At 36.4% G+C, this 17111-nt stretch overlaps 1 protein-coding gene across 2 annotated transcripts in view; it reads right to left on the reverse strand.

Annotated features, from left to right (window-relative positions):
- Ercc6l2 (ERCC excision repair 6 like 2) overlaps positions 1 to 17111 on the reverse strand; it is an 82381-nt gene that overhangs the window by 23763 nt on the left and 41507 nt on the right. For both annotated transcript variants that reach the window (XM_090329490.1, XM_090329491.1), the window contains exons 14-16: positions 11934 to 12086; positions 7204 to 7284; positions 4051 to 5206 (exon numbers count right to left, since the gene is read on the reverse strand). In XM_090329490.1, coding sequence (XP_090185616.1) covers positions 4051 to 5206; positions 7204 to 7284; positions 11934 to 12086 — 1390 coding nt within the window. The remainder of the gene's footprint in view (positions 1 to 4050; positions 5207 to 7203; positions 7285 to 11933; positions 12087 to 17111) is intronic.

Here is a 17111-nt window from a genome sequence, read left to right on the forward strand (position 1 = left end):
GGATGTTTATTAGGTGATTTATCACCATTAAGCAATATGGTTCTATGAATACCTTAAAAATGATCAATATTACAGTTAACAGTTTATGCTTGCTTTGAGACGGCATATAATGTATCATTCTGTGGTCCAGGCTGACCTCAAATCTGAGATATTCCTTCTTCAGCCTGCAAACTGCAGGTGTGTGTCACACCTAAATATGCTTTATTTTTAATCCTCAAGAAAAATAATCTTAAGAGAGGGGGTAACACTAGGGTTTAAACTTAGGGCCTCACACTCCCCAGGCTGATGTTAGAACATGGAGTCATGCCAACCCTGCCTTTTCATCATTATTTTGGATATGGTGTCCAGTGAACTTTTGTCTCAACCTCCTGAATAGGTAGGATTATAGGACCCTGGCACTTGCCTAATTTTTATATTAAGTATATCCTAAAAAAACCCCACAACAACATTGAAAAGAGAGTTCAAATATGTTAGTCTAGAATAATGTGGAAATGTTTTTCCCCATTTGAGAATCCTTGAGAAAGTCACAGTGAAGAATTCTCTCTATGAATTTATTCCCTTGATCAATTTCAAAGGTTCTAATTGAGGAAATGGTGTTAGCCTAATTTCCTTTAAATTTGGACCCGATCTCAGCGATAGGAGGTAAACATGGGGTTTAAGATGAGGGAAGTTTTCATTTGGTTGGCTTTCCTTAGTTTTGTCCTTTTAGCACATATGCCCAGAGAATGTCAATGTTGGGAGCTTTTTAGGAAATGTAAAAAATGTATCTTATGGCTTTTATTCTGAAATTGTGGTCATAAATAAGTAGGCAAGAATAGAACTGATGTGTGCTAAAGTTCCCTCAAGTAGTTCTAGCAATGGCTCTCCAGTATAATCCCCAACACTTATATTGTTTCAGCTCTGAACTTCTCTCATCCTAAAGTTTTTAATCATGCAAACACAAGACATTGTTTCATATGATTAAAAGAATAAGCAGGACATTTTCCTTAGATTTTAAAAACAGTAGGCACATTTTGAAAACCATCTAAAAGCATTCTCTGATAGAAAATTTAGTTTGTCTTGTGATTTAATACATTATTTTATATATTATTCAATATAGTATTTGTTCAACACTATTATTTTTTAAATTTATACATACTCAATCCAAAAATCTCATTGTGATAAAGAAACCAAAGGGCAGTCTAACACTTGGTTATAATAGTACCAAAGTACCCATTAAAATGAGCTTTTTTAAGGTTTTCATATACTATGGTAGAGATCAAACCCAGGGACTGTGTGTACTACGTACGTTCTCTACCAGTGAGGATATTATTATTATTATTATTATTATTATTATTATTGTCAGTAGTGGGCTTTTTAGCTCAAGGCTATAGCTCAAACATTTGAGCCACAGCATCACTTCTGGTTTTCTCCTGGTTAATTAGAGAGAAGAGTCTCATAGACTCATGCACATCCTCAGAACTCAGCCTCCTGAGTAGCTAAGATTACAGGTGTGAGCCACCAGTGCCCAGTCAGTGATACTATTATTAACTGTAAAGAAAGAGTGGTATATAAATAAACGAAATATAAGAATTAACATTCCTCTGGGGCTGGGAACGTGGCCTTCGTGGTACTGTGCTCACCTAGCATGCAGGAAGCCCTGGGTACGATTCCTCAGAACCACATACACAGAAAAAACTGGAAGTGACACTGTGGCTCAAGTGGCAGCATGCTAGCCTTGACAAAAAAAAGTGTCCACGGCCCTGAGGTCAACCCCCCAGAACTGGGAAAAAAAAAAAAAAAAAAACATTACTCCAACAAAATATCCTTGTTTGTTTTCTGTTTTAAAGTCAGCTTCAGCTTCCTTTGTATCATTTAGCATTGGGGAAGGCACAACTAATTCTTATATCATTAAACAGATTCTAAGCAAGGATCAATTTTTCAATCCTTCTGAATTCCCCCATGCAAACAGCAACTAGATAGCAAAATCAAAACAACATGGTTAACTTGACAACAAAACATCATTCCTAAGGTAAAGCAAGTGGGACAATCCCCCAAGAGCTGCCCACTGCATGGAGCCAGGTTTTGAGTATGGAATAAGGAAACAGCAGCAGTATGTAGTAACTACATGTACTACTATGTAGCAATAGGAATTTGGTGCAAAGATCAGGATCACCCGGAGGTCCACAGCTGAATCTGGTGAGGTATTCTGCTAGCTCATGTTGAGGGAGATGAAGGGACATGTAAAAGCACTATAATAACAGGTAAAATATAAGGCTTTATTGAAAGCAAAGACAATAGTTCACAGTTGTTAGTATCTAGGGATACACATTTGTGTGATAACACCATAGCACTATTAGGGCCAGAGAGTTTGGCCTAGTGGTGGTAGAGTGCTTGCCTAGCATGCTCGAAGACCTGGGTTTGATTCCTCGGTACCACATACATAGAAAAAAAAAAGCCAGAAGTGGTATTGTGGCTCAAGTGGTAGAGCTCTAGCCTTAGAGCTTTTGTATGGCAAAGGACATAGCTAGTAAATTAATTAGGAAGCCTACAGAGTGGGAGAAGATCTTCACCAACCATACAATGGACAAAGGCCTCATATCTAAAATATATCAACAGCTCAAAAAATTGAATCACTCCAAAACTAACCTCCAAAGTAACAACCATCCCATTAAAAAATGGGCCAAAGACTTAAAGAGAGTCTTCTCTGAAGAAGAAACAAAAATGGCCTATAGACACATGAAGAAATGCTCAACATCTCTGGTCATAAAAGAAATGCAAATCAAAACAACTCTAAGATTCCACCTCACTCCAGTTAGAATGGCCAGGATCAGAAAAACTAATAACAACAGGTGCTGGAGGGGATGTGGCCACTACTACACTGTTGGTGGGAGTGCAAACTTGTTCAACCACTATGGAAAGCAGTATGCCAGTGCCTCAAAAGGCTAAACATAGAGCTCCCCTATGACCCTGCAATTCCACTACTTGACATTTACCCAACCATCCATAAACTAGGGCATACTAAATCCACTAGCACAACAATGTTCATTGCAGCATTATTCACCATAGCAAAGATATGGAGCCAACCTAGATGTCCCTCAGTTGATGAGTGGATCAACAAGTTGTAGTATTTGTACACAATGGAATTCTATGCTGCTGTCAGAAAAAATGACATCGATCCATTTGTTAGGAAATAGAAAGACTTAGAAAAATCATATTAAGTGAAGTAAGCCAGACTCAAAGGAACTTAGACTCAATGGTTTCCCTCATTAGTCATAATCAGTAGAAACCTTGGGCTCTACTAGCAGAGATCTGCAACAGAGCAAAACCTTGATACATAAGGCCATATAGTATGAAGCTAATTGAAAGGACCTCCAGGATATTGAAACAAAAGCCATATAACGAATGATTGTTGTCCTTAATGTACTATGTTATCTCTCATCTCTTTTGCTGTCCCTTGGTTATCTTATATTGTTACAGTATCTCACTTTGTTATCTGATATATTGGATATATTTGTATTTGGTTATTTGAAATTGGATAGGGAAGGGGGGAAAACAAGACGAAGGGTGAGGATGGGGGGGAGGGAAATGGGTACCAAGACATATGAAAGGGTATCAATGTATGTGAATTAATGCACCTTCTATCTGGCAAATATCATGTAACCCTTTTATTAATTACAATAAAAAATATTAATAAATAAATAAATAAATAAATAAATAAGTAAGTAGAAATCCCAAAGACAGTGCTTAGGCCCTGAGCCCAAGCCGAGGACTGGCAAAAAAAAAAAAAAAAAAAAGTAACACTATCAATAGCGAATTACTGTGGATGTCAGAATAATTGGTATTTATGGGCAGAAAGGTAGTGTAATTGGGATGAGACATGAAGAACATGGGGGAAGAGGGCAAAGCTATCTTGATATGGATGGCCTCCTCTTTATCCTGTCCCTCACCTCCTTCCTTATTTGGATCTCAATGTAGCTCTTTCAGTTTTAGAGCTAATTTAACAGTCTCTAAAAGAACTATTTGCTTGTATAAAGTAATTAAAATTTTCATAGAATATTTGTAGTTTACCTAAAATTTTATCCATGGATTCACACATATGTTCTTGAGTGACAAAGTCCTCATTTGAAAATGTCACTGCTTTTCTTGGTATGAAAGTACTATTTTTCTTACGGCTAAGCAGTTTTGAAGAGATAGTGACTTTGTCTATTATAGTTTTTTCTCTGTGGCTCTGTTTGGTAAGACACAAGTAGCTGGCAGGTAACTCATCATCTGAGGATGAAAAGTCCTCAATAAGTTGAGAGTTATGATCTTCATCTGGTGCAAGCTGATGGTTTGTTTTCTTTATTGCTTTAGAAAAGTAGTCAAGTTCCCTTTTATTTTCCTTCTTTAACTTAAATGAACTAGTAGCTCTCTTCTTTCTTACTCCTGAATTAGAGGAAATGTCAATGTCATCAGATTCATCACTAATATCACTAGTGTCTTTTCTTTCTATAATACATCTCAGGGTCATGTTTTTCCCATTTAAGGTTTTTGAACTTGATCCATTTCCCCTGTTACCTTTCTTTTTATCATTATGACTATTTCTGATTTTTACAGGGTTTTCCGATTCAGAATCTTCAGATCCACCCAGGAATGGCTGAAACCTTACACGATTGTTAGGGAATCTTTGAGTTTTATATTGTGTAGGAAAGATCACATCACTGTCCTCTGATTCTGTGCCATTCTGTAAAAGGCAATTATGCCCATCTATAGTTTGAAAGTTTTTCTCATCATCGGACTCAGAAGAAATGTTCTGTTCTAAAATCTTGCTTTCTTTGAAACTACAATTTTCCTGTGGATTTAGGATGGTTCCTAAGTTCTGGTGTTTTGAAGCAGAAACAGAATGCTGAGTTTTCTGACAAGCAGCATCTTTGGCACCTGCTGAGAGGAGTGTTGGCTGCTCATCAGAACTTCCACCACCAGAGGCAGTATTCCCATCGCTGTCCTCGGGAGCTTCACATCTAGCTTCAAACAGTTTAGAGAAACCACACTGGAGTAAGGTGAGCTGTCCTGAAGAGCCTGAAGCTTTATTTGAATCGGATGCTTTGTGTTTATCAGTCCTCATTGTTGAGGTTCCCATGGATTCTTCATCACTAAAGTCACTGCACAGATCACACACTTCTGCTGCCAGTGGCTCTGCGGGATGTTCTGGCTCTTTGCGTTCTTGACAGTCAGACTCTCTGAGCTATAGAAGAAGCAATTACAAAAATATTAGAGAATGTCAGGATAATGACATGGAAGGTACTGAAGACAATGAACTGAAAATTCAGACACAGTATGTCACTTGATGTTATCTAAAAGTACATTTAATAAACATTTATCGCTGTTTGGTATAGTCTTTTCTTTTTTTCAATACTCACTTTTCTAAAATAAATGGAAGTTTAAACTATGGTACCAAGGGTCCAAGTTATTTGAATGGTGTCAGTTAAGTTTCTATGATGAAAGCAGCCATAATTTTAGCCTCAGAAGTAAAAAGCACACAACCTATTAGAGTTTTCTGAGGTCCAAAAAATAATTCCAATAATGCTTTAAGAACAATAAGAACTTATAGGAGTTAACAAAATAAGTATAAAATGGCTCGAGTTGACTAAAAACATTAAACTCAATAAAATATTGATCACTAGAAATTAAGACAATTCTGGCTGGGAGTTTGGCCTAGTGGTTAAAGTGCTTGCCTAGCATGCACGAAGACCCGGGTTCGATTCCTCGGTACCACATACATAGAAAAAAGCCGGAAGTGGTGCTGAGGCTCAAGTGGTAGAGCTCTAGCCTTGAGAAAGTCCAAGGACAGTGCTCAGGCCCTGAGTTCAAGCCCAGGACTGGCAAAAAAAAAAAAAAAAAAAAAGAAATTAAGACAATTCTGAAGTAAAATTTGCTATAAATTAAAATCCAACCTTTAATCATTTTTGCATTGATCAGATTTAAATATATTCTTCAGTTGTTCAAAATTGAGGCTTTAAGCCGGGTGCAGTGATTCACACCTATAATCCTAGCTACTCAGGAGGCTGAGATCTGAAGATCAAGGTTCAGAGCCATCCCAGGCACAAAAGGACCTAAGACTCTTATCTCCAATTAACCTCTAGAAAACGTAAGTGGGACTTGGTTCAGGGGTAGGGCAGTAGCCTTGAGCTGAAGAGCTCAGGGACAATGCCTAGGCCCAAGGGTAGGATGGTAGCCTTGAGCTGAAGAGCTCAGGGACAGCACCTAGGCTGAGATCAAGCCCTATGATCCACCCCCTTCCCCCCAAAAAATCCTCCCAAAACAAAACAAAACAAAAACCCCCCTGAGGCTTTATAGGTAAATTATTTTGGAAACTATCGGTACATCTGCCACATTTGATATTCAAATATTTTCTCAATTGTAAAAATGTTTGTCCCTAGATTCAAGATCTTCCAGTTGGGATACATTTATAGTAAGTCTCTGAAAACAAGCAAGAAACACTACCATCAACAGTAACATGAAAACCTTCCATATATATATATATATATATATATATATATATATATATATATACATATTTTTTTTTTGCCAGTCCTGGGCTTGAGCTCAGGGCCTGAGCACTGTCCTTGGACTTTCTCAAGGTTAGAGCTCTACCATTTGAGCCTCAGCCCCACTTCCAGCTTTTTTCTATGTATGTGGTATCGAGGAATCGAACCCGGGTCTTCGTGCATGCTAGGCAAGCACTCTACCACTAGGCCAAACTCCCGGCCCCTCCAAATATATTTTTTACCTCTGAAAAGGCTGTAGATTTCATGGTATGTGAGATGAGAAACTCCTGAAAAGATAACTACCTAGTACTCAAAATCAAACAATCTGCTTAGACTTAGAAATCTATTTTTATATTTGGACTTAATCTTAGATACACATTGAAAGCTATTTTTCCATTTAATTTGGGTCACATATATGGATCATTTAATTTTAAATTTGCAGTTTGGCATAGTTATTGCTCGCTTTAGATGTAAATGCCTCATGATCAATCGTTCATGAATTTGTTCCTATGATATGAATATTAAATCATTTTAACTTTATTCATTGTCCTCTGTTTCCTTGATTTTTCAGAAAACAACAACAAAAAAACCCACTTTTCCTTTTGCACATAAAAACTGAAGGAAAAAGGAAAAGAAACTAAAAATTGTTAGAGTATGTTTCCCAGACAGGTGGGCTACAATTCAAAGTACTTACAGTTTCTATTTTGTATGCTGGAGGCCCCTCTTTCAACCATGTGGTGGCTGATATGATCCCTGCTTCCACTTGGCCTTCTCTCTGTGATTCCCAAAAGAGAGAAAGCAAGCATTATTGTAAAAAAGTGCAGCTGTATATATGTTTGTGTGTATTTGAAAACAATTAGCTCAACAGTAGCAAAATGACAGGCTGAATTTTGGACCTAAGAAAGGGAAACTCAGTGCTGCTTGTTTTAACTTTTTTTTTTGGGTGGGGGAGTGAAGGGAGCAATACTAGGATCTAAGCGCAAGGTACTGCTAAGCAAGTTCTCTACCACGTGAGCACACCCTCAGCCCATTTTGCTTTCATTACTTTTTGAATATGATTTAGCATTTCACTTAGGCTGGCCTCACTGTAATTCTCCTATTTATACCATATTGTAGATGGGAAGGTAGAATATACCACTATACACTATATTCAGTGTTTTACTAGTTGAAAAGAGGTCTTGTGATCTTTTTCGCTGTTAGTCTCAAGTCTTCTAAGTAACCTACATTGCAGGTAGGAGACATTATGCTTGGCTGCTTTAACATTCTTAATGGTATTTTTTGTTTGGTAATTGAGCTACTCAAAAAGTTTTTGTTAATTGTATTTTATTGTCAGGGTATTGTATAGAGGGGTTACAGTTATATTCATCGGGTAGTGGGTACATTACTTCTTGAATACTGATAACGTTGATAACATTTTAAACACTGATCATGCTTAAAAATAATTAAAAACAATCATGATTCTTATCCTAAAGTTTACCTTTTTTTTTAGGTGTAGAGAAATTGTAATACTTCATAGTCAACTCTATTGCAATTATCAGTATGGTGAAGAGTGGAAAAGATATATATTTACCTAAGAATTTTATCTACAATAGTCATTACTGCAGAATAATTACAGGAAGGCCAAGCTAGAAATATTTCAAACACCACAAATATTAGACATTGAATATTTGCTATTCTGGCCTATATCACCAATGTATTGTTCATACTCACTGAAATTTTTACTGATACTTCAGGTATGGGAGACATCAAAATGAAGAGGTTTACCCTAATATGAAAGTAAAAACACTATCATAATTATGTACCAGGTATGCTACATCTTTAAGGATATAATTTGGACTTTAAAACTTTTGGAGGCTGGACACCAGAGGCTCATGCTTGTCATCTAATTACTAGGGAGGTGGGAAATAGGAGGATTATGGCCTGAGCTCACGTTGGGCATAAGCATGAGACTCAATCTCAATCAATAGCTGCATACTGATATGCATACCTGTCATCCTAGATACTTGGGAAATGTAAACAGGTGGATTTCAGTCTAAGTTAGTCTGATTAAAAAAAAAAATAATGACAAAGGCCAAAATGATGGTGGGCATGGCTCAGGTGGTAGAATGGCTGTGTGGCAATTGCAAAGAGCTGAATTCAATTCCCAGTACCACAAAAAAGCAACAGGAAAATCTTCTGGTGTATCATTTAGCAGAATTATCTGGTGGTTTATATTTTCAATTATTAAATTCTCCTTCAGAAGGAAATCACCTCTTTCTAAATCTGTATTTGTTGAGAGAACAAGTGAAATCTACCATCACCAGAGTTACAAATGCCCAATTTATGAATACCAATACATATCAAAAGCAAGTTCCAGCCACCTTAATCCATGGCCATGAATGAGCGTCTCTTTTATAGGACCTTAGAGAAGGATAAACAGCCTAAATTGCCTGAAGTTGTCTATTCCTCAGACCTAGAGGCTATGGCTTTCAGGGAACAGAGGGCTTTTTCCCTAATATTACCCTTATTTGCTACAGCAGAAGCTAAATGGCTGTATGAGAAAGAACTGACAGTACTAGAAATGCTCAAGTTGAAACTCTGGAAAATTCTATTTTCAGTTGCTTAAACTAAATGCCTTAGAACCATCCTTAACTTCTTTCTGTTTTCTCATGTCCTGGATATTATCCACCAAGAAGTTTCCTTCTACCCGCCTAATACAGACAGAATCCAGGCACTTCTTATGACACCTCTTATTATTACCCAAATCATGATATTGCAGGTAGACTGTTGCAGTATTCTCCTAATTGGCTTCTTGCTTCTACTTTTCTATTATCTAATTCTCCATTGTCAAGTTAATATAAATCAGCCAGTCACTGCTCTGGTCACAATCCTCCAATTGTTTTGCTTCACTCAAAGTGAAAAGCCAAGATTCCTAGCTAACCTCTCTGTCAGCTTTCCCATCTCACCTTCTGCTCTCTTATTTACTGCAGCCATGTTGACTTCCCAGAGGTTGTGAAGTCATGCCCCTCTCTCAGGGACTTAGTATTAGTTTCCTCTGTCTAACATGCACCTTCTGCCCTCATCTCTTTCAGTAGGCAAATTGGAATTCATAGTGAGGGATTCTTTGGCCACCCACTTAAAATAACATTTTTTTCTTTAAAACTATTTCCTTTCTCTGCTCTGTTTTTATCTTAGAACCGTATTCTGTTTATTACTTGTCTCTTTCAAATAGAATGTAAAGGTCTTATATATATGATTGTCTATTTTATGTTTTTATGCCAGCTTTATAATCAGTAAATATTTATGAAATATGTATTTCTAATGTCTAAAGGGAAACCATAGAAGAGGTCAACACAAAATGGAACTAAACTGTCCCAGAAATTATTAGAAGTGTTTCATAGATTTAAATGTTATTACATCTTAATGTACTTTAAAAGTCTCCCCTTGTACAGGATTTACAATACTAATAGTTCAAAATATCTTTTGGTCAAAGACAGCATGAATCTAAGCTGTCTGAACAATTTAGTTCTCATTAATGACATATGAACAATTTTAACTCAAATTTTAAATAGCTGAATAACAATGTATGCCTAGCAAGGAGTTAAGCACATTTTACCACAAACAAAGCAAGATGTAGCTAGTCCTACCAATGAGACATACTTATAACTTCTTGTTCCATTTTGTCTTAATTGTGGAACGAAGGAATACATGGCTATTCTAATAAAGAACTAAACTGTATTAAATATAGCACAAAACAGGACAAATAGTATAATGCTTGTATTCTGGTAGATATTGATTTTAAGTTACACATATGAATACAGACATGTCAAGTAGTCCTTTGAGAAGCAAGTGGCTTCTGGAGATGAGGAACAGAAATGGAAGACAAACAAAACTATGGGAATGAGGAATAGGGATAAACATCATGAAACGAACAGCATCTTAAGCCACAGAAAAATGAAAAAGGAGGACTTCCATGGGCCATTCAATTCAGAACTGAATGCAGTCACTACAAAGAACTCAGCAGTAGACATCAGATTCTGGAAAGGAACGTTTACAGAATATAGGTATTATCTACCTTCTTTCACATCTATCAGTGATCATTCTACTACCACTGAATTTACTTAGTATATAATTACTAATATTTCATGTTTATTTTATAACCTTCCTATTAAGGCTAAGTTCCAAGGAAAGGGATCTATTTTTCTTTTTTTTTTTTTTTTTTTTAAAGGAAGTTGCTATTTTATTTATTTATTTAACTTTTTTTGCCAGTCCTGGGCTTGACCTCAGGGCCTGAGCACTGTCCTTGGACTTTCTCAAGGCTAGAGCTCTACCACTTGAGCCTCAGCACCACTTCTGGCTTTTTTCTATGTATGTGGTACCGAGGAATCAAACCCGGGTCTTCACGCATGCTAGGCAAGCACTTTAACCACTGGGCCAAACTCCTGGCCCCAGGGATCCATTTTTCTTGAACACAGTTTCTTCAACTTTCTTTCCCTCATTTACAGACTAAAATACATTAAGGTTTTTACTGCAAAGGCCTAGAAGTCAAGGGAAGCAGCCTGAAGTTCTCTGAGACTGTTTCCTTATTTAAATAATAGATAGGGGCTGGGAGTTTGGCCTGATGATAGAGTGCTCATGTAGCATGAATGAAGACCAGGGTTCGATTCCTTGGTACCACATACATAAGGAAAAAAAAGCCAGAAGTGGTACTGTAGCTTAAGAGGTAGAGATCTTAGCCTTGAGAAAGCCCAAGGCCAGTGCTCAGGCCCTAAGTTCAAGGCCCAGGACTGGCAAAACAAGAGGACTCTGATACCCATATTAATATCAATTAGAACATAGGTTAATATCCTTAGTATTGATACATTAAAAAGCTCAAAAGATATAAATATGTTAAATATTTATATAATTTATATGTACATATATAAATATACATAAAAAAGATAAATATTTCATTTGAAGAAAAAGAAACATCTACATGCTGAGGATGAACACAACGGTGTCTGAAACGTTGGTGTGGAATTTTTATTGGAAAGAGAAAACAAAAATCTCTGAGATATGAGAGTACATCTCAGGGAGTATTTGGTAACTTCCAATCAAAGGATATTTTACAGTTCTATTTATTTAGGAAAATCTTATTTTTTTTCACTTCTTGACTTCAACAACTGTTTTCAACCTAACTGACTCTGACAGTCTGAAAATGGCATGGAGGTCACACCAGCCTATATAAGCATTTGTAATTGTTTGTGCATTATTTATAGTTGCACGCAGGAAAACTGCAGTTTAGAAGTAAAATAATCAATTTCCTGAACTCTGAACATCGTTGTTTTTGATTAGGAAAAATTTTTTAAATTTTCTGAAAAGGTCTGAACAATTATATTTCAAATTTCCTGAGAGCTAAAACTGCATTTGAAATGTCACTTAAAAAGTTAGGGAACAATTTCACACCTCTAGGATGTCCTTTGTAAGACAAGACCCTTGGGATCTTAGCTTGAAGAGGTTATGGATCCCAAAAAGCTCTCCTCGGTGTTCTTTTGATCCTTGAACGGCTTCAAAATATCGCTTGGCATTTTCACTTCCCACCACCACACAGTGAAGTTGCTAAAACACAAAAAATACAAGACCTTTTTTAAGTGTTTGTTCCAATAATATGTCAGAATTTCCTGGCATTCTCTGTATATACACAGCTTGAGCTGGAGCAGGCTGACTCTCCTCAGGGAGGAAATTTTGTTTTAATTTCCCTGGCAGATGTTGCCATTATGGTGAAATAACAATAATCTGGTCCAGTCTTACTGAAGTAAAGATCTTACATTTCCTATTCTATGTTTTTTCTAACCATGCAATCAAGATTTCATTGCTATGGCATATATAGCTAACATTTAAATGCTGAATAATAAAAGACACACTTGAACACTTTTTTCCTTTTATAAATTCACAGCAATACAAATTATTAAAACTGGTAATTATTCTATTACTGAAGTTAAATTTCAAAACTGGTAATTTTTCTATCACTGAAGTTAAATTATGATATAATTATACAACATGTTAGAATCAAACTAATGATTACTTGTTAAGAGCAAAAAAAACTCCCCCCAAATCCCTAATCTTCACTATTCTATACACACAACATATTTGAAACAATTCAGAATACATAAACAACACTGACGTTAAACCTTGTAAGGACAAATTCCATTTTAAGAGCAACATAAATCAATACTCTATTTGCTGGAAATTTTAATAATGTACATATATAACATTCAAACACATCATGACTGATTGTGTACACTATAATAGATCTTGAAAGAAACAAAATGCACAGAAAATAGTCTAGTGTTGGAGAGATTAGTAAAAAGTGTTTATTATTGTTAATGTTTGATTACTATTGGAATGAGTTAGTCTAGGCAGTTATTGTCCTTATTATCAACGGTTGGCACTTACTGAACTCTTTCTATACATACATTTTCTCATTTGATCCTTACAACTTTATAAGAAATTATACCCATTTCAGGACATCAAAACAGTCATTTCCCCCTTATGGAAATAAAACTCTCAAGTTTGGAGAAATTAAGTGATTCACCTTCTTGTACCAGCTAAAAGAGCCTTATTTCTAGAATTTGAATCTGGGCTGGACTTTGGCTGAAATAATTTTTTTTACTCTTAACAACTTCCCTCCTGGCAGGATAGGATGGCTGGCTGGCTGGCTGGCTGTTTATTTATTGCTTGCAGTCCTGGGTCTTGAACTCGGGATCTGGGCCTCTCTGTGCTCAAGGCTAGCATTACCATTTGAGCCACAGCATGATTTCCAGTTTTTTCTGTGCACGTGGTATTGAAGAATCAAACCTAGAGCTTTGTGTAGGCTAGGCAAGCACTCCACCACTAGGCACTTTTAAAATAATAAGTTAATTTTAAAAAATTGTAAATCAGGGCCGGGAGTTTGGCCTAGTGGTTAAAGTGCTTGCCTAGCATGCACGAAGACCTGGGTTCGATTCCTTGGTACCACATACATAGAAAAAAGCCAGAAGTGGTGCTGAGGCTCAAGTGGCAGAGCTCTAACCTTGAAAAAGTCCAAGGACAGTGCTCAGGCCCTGAGCTCAAGCCCAGGACTGGCAAAAAAAAAAAAAATTGTAAATCAACATATGAACATCATATGTTCATCTTATGGCTCAGTTATCTATTTCACCCTTATTACTGACTCTCCCTTAGACTGCAATCTATTAACTATATTCACCAAGGTAATTGGTATGCTTTGAATCTTTAAGTTTCCTAGCAAAATTTTATTTATTTGTTTTGTTTGTTTGCTTTTATTGTTTTGTTTTGTTTTTTTTTTCGCCAGTCCTGGGCTTAAGCTCAGGGCCTGAGCACTGTCCTTGGATTTTTGTCAAGGCTAGAACTCTACCACTTGAGCCTCAGCACCACTTCTGGCTTTTTCTATGAATGTGGTACCAAGGAATTGAACCTGGGTCTTCGTGCATACTAGGCAAGCAAGAACTCTACCACTAGGCCAAACTCCAGGCCCCTATATTTATTTATTTTTTGTCAGTCCTAAGGGCTTGAGCACTGTCCTTGGGCTTTCTCAAGACTCTACCACTTGAGCCGCAGCACTATTTCTGGCTTTTTCTATGTATATGTGGTACCAAGGAATCAAACCTGGGTCTTCGTGCATGCTAGGAAAGAAGTCTATTACTAGGCCAAACTCCCCACCCCTATCTTTATATTTATAAGAGCCTTATTTAGAAACATCTTATTTTGTGTTTAAAAATGTTTCCAAAGTGGCTTCATTAAAAGTAAAAAGTAGGTGTCCTATCTTTAGGCTATTTAAAACATGATGCCAGAATTCAAGAGGGGGAAAAAAATCAGCAATCAGAAAATACAGCTTGGCTTCTAGATTAAGAAAATCTATATAAAACCATAAAACACATGGAATTCATAACAATAGATAAGATATGCAAGTGAAAATAATAATCACCTTAAAAAGATCAAGGCCAGTGGTATAGTATCTCCCCATTTTTCAAATCCTATACATCTCTGCCCTCACATCTTCATCTCTACTTTCTCTGACCCTACTGTCTCCTGTTTATAAGGACTCTTTGATTACACTAACCCAACCCAAATAATCCACATGGATCAGGGGATAGAGACGTGGACATCTTGGGGAGGGACACTATCCAGTCTGACAACATAAAGAAGTACCCCAAAAATGATAAAGGCATGTCAAAATAATACAAGCCATGATAAAAAGTTCAAACTGGCCAAAAGCAATGCAATTTGAGCATCAAAGTAAACAGCACTGGTTCAATGGGTTGCAATCTACTATGAAAATAGGAAGCCACAACTCCAACAGATTAAATAGAGAATGCTCTTTAAAAAATGATCAGATGTCAGTGAGCAAAAAAGAAAAAAAAAACAATATAAAGAGAAAAACCATACCTGACAAATATGAATGGTAGCTGATTCAGGCAGATATCATCAAGATCATCAAATACAAAGCCTGATGGATGCAGATTTGGTAAGAAATGGGATGTTTACAAGCTTTAAAGGACATTTTCATAACCTATCAATTACAAAGGGAAAATAGGGCAGCTCTGTAGTGAAAAATACTTAGCAGGTCAACACTATGTGCCTTCTACTTATAATGAGAAAAACAAGCATCTTCATTATTTTGTGATATTCCTGATAGAACTCTTGGTCTGAGTCTAAGTAGGTGAAAACATTAATGGACCTAAGTTGAAAGTATTCTATGCAAGTAAAGCCTTATTCTTTACAACTGTCAAGGTCATAAATAATGAGGGAAGTCTCGGTAATTATTCGAAATATAAATAAATGTAACCACAATATTTAGTTGGAGCCTGGAATAGGCAGGAAATAGGAGGCCCTGTGAGGAAGCTAGGAACTGAACTGGTCCTGTGCACTCTAAGTGAGGATGCGTCAGTGCCAAGTGTCTTGATGACAGGATTTTGGAGAGGATATGGGGAAGGAAAATCCCACTGCAGAATGATAAGCGTAATTACTTATAATTCCTACAGTCACTTTTACAGTAATGGTAAATAAGAAAGTGTTCATGTTTTGAGATAACACATACAAACTAGTTTAAGACTGTGATTTTTCTCTCAAAGGGCTCATAAAAAAATAAGGATAGTGACGAAGAGAAAGAAAAAAAAAAATAAACATGTGAAGTGTTACCAAGCAGAAAAGCTGGGAAGGAGGGCATTTTGTGCTCTTCTTGCAAAATTTTTCTGCAAATACTTCTAAATAAATCACATACACATATATAAGATGAACTCTTGTGTACCAAACTTTTAGTATATATAATTTTCCAAACTTGAAGGAGTACAATTGCTGTATAAATGTTTTAATGTATAAATGTTATTTTGTTATTATCTTTTTGCTAATCATGAGGCTTGACCTCAGGGTCTGGGCACTGTCCTTGGGCTTTCTCAAGGCTAGCATTCTACCATTTAAGCCACATCACTACTTCTGGCATTTTCCTGTGTAGTGGTACCAAGGAATTGAACCCAGGGCTTTGTGCATACTAGGTAAGCATTATACTGCTAGAGCACGTTCCCAGTCCCCTAAATGCTTTTATTTTTTGAAAGTATATAATATTTAAATGTATTTTCACAACACATGCAAACCAAGCACATCAAAACACCAACTTCCTCAAACTATCAGTCTTTTTCACTGTGGTTATACTTATTTATATATGTATAGACATAGTTTTATGTATAAACACAATAGATATGTAATACATTCTGTTCTGCAAGTTATTTATTTTTTGAGGAACTTGAAAATGTCCCAGTCATCTTGTCACTAAGTATATGTCATCTGACAGTGATCTCACAATTTGTTTTTCTCTTGCAGTGATCCATTTTTCCTAACCTTCTTACATGTGTTGTCTTTTTGCTTTGTAATTTAAAATAATAATTTGTTTTTACTCTTAAATGAAAGATCTGACCTTTGTTACTCAATCTATGTCTGGAGTATTTTATTTTCTGAGTCTCTCCAAAGTATGGGGCTCTTCCTTGCTTCATTGCTTCAAGTATTTCTTTTTGTTTCTCTCATGAGAGAATATATACCACTGTTTGCTACAATTTGAGGACAACTAAAGAAAGACTGTAAGGGTTAGGCCACTTTCTTACATTATCAATGTCATGGCAAAGAGTTATACCCCTTCTTATTTCAGTAACGACTGAGTCCAATAATGGCATATGCAATTTGCAATCATTTTTAGTAGTCTCTTCCTCACTCTATTTCACCTTTTTTCCCTTCAATCTCAACTCACTTTTTTTTAATTGCCAGGGTAATAGATAGAGGGGTAACAGTTACATTCATCAGGTAGTGGGTGCATTACTTCTCCAACCTTGATACCCCTTCTTATGTTTTGTCCCCTTTTCCCTCTCCCCAACCCCTCCCAAACATCTTGTTTTCTCAAGTTCTCTTCCCAATTTCAAATAAACAAAAAAACCTATATACTATACACCATGTAACAAAGTCAGATACGGTAACCACATGAGATTAACCATAAGGAGAAAAAAAAAAGAGAGAAGAGAAATAACCGCTTGAGAACGACAATCTCAACTCATGTTCTTTCTGGGTCACTGAAAACTCTTCTGTCCTAACATTACTTAC

The sequence above is a fragment of the Megascapheus bottae genome, chromosome 3 (assembly GCF_031878675.1).
Source record: "Megascapheus bottae isolate mThoBot1 chromosome 3, mThoBot2.hap1, whole genome shotgun sequence".
NCBI lineage: Eukaryota > Metazoa > Chordata > Mammalia > Rodentia > Geomyidae > Megascapheus > Megascapheus bottae.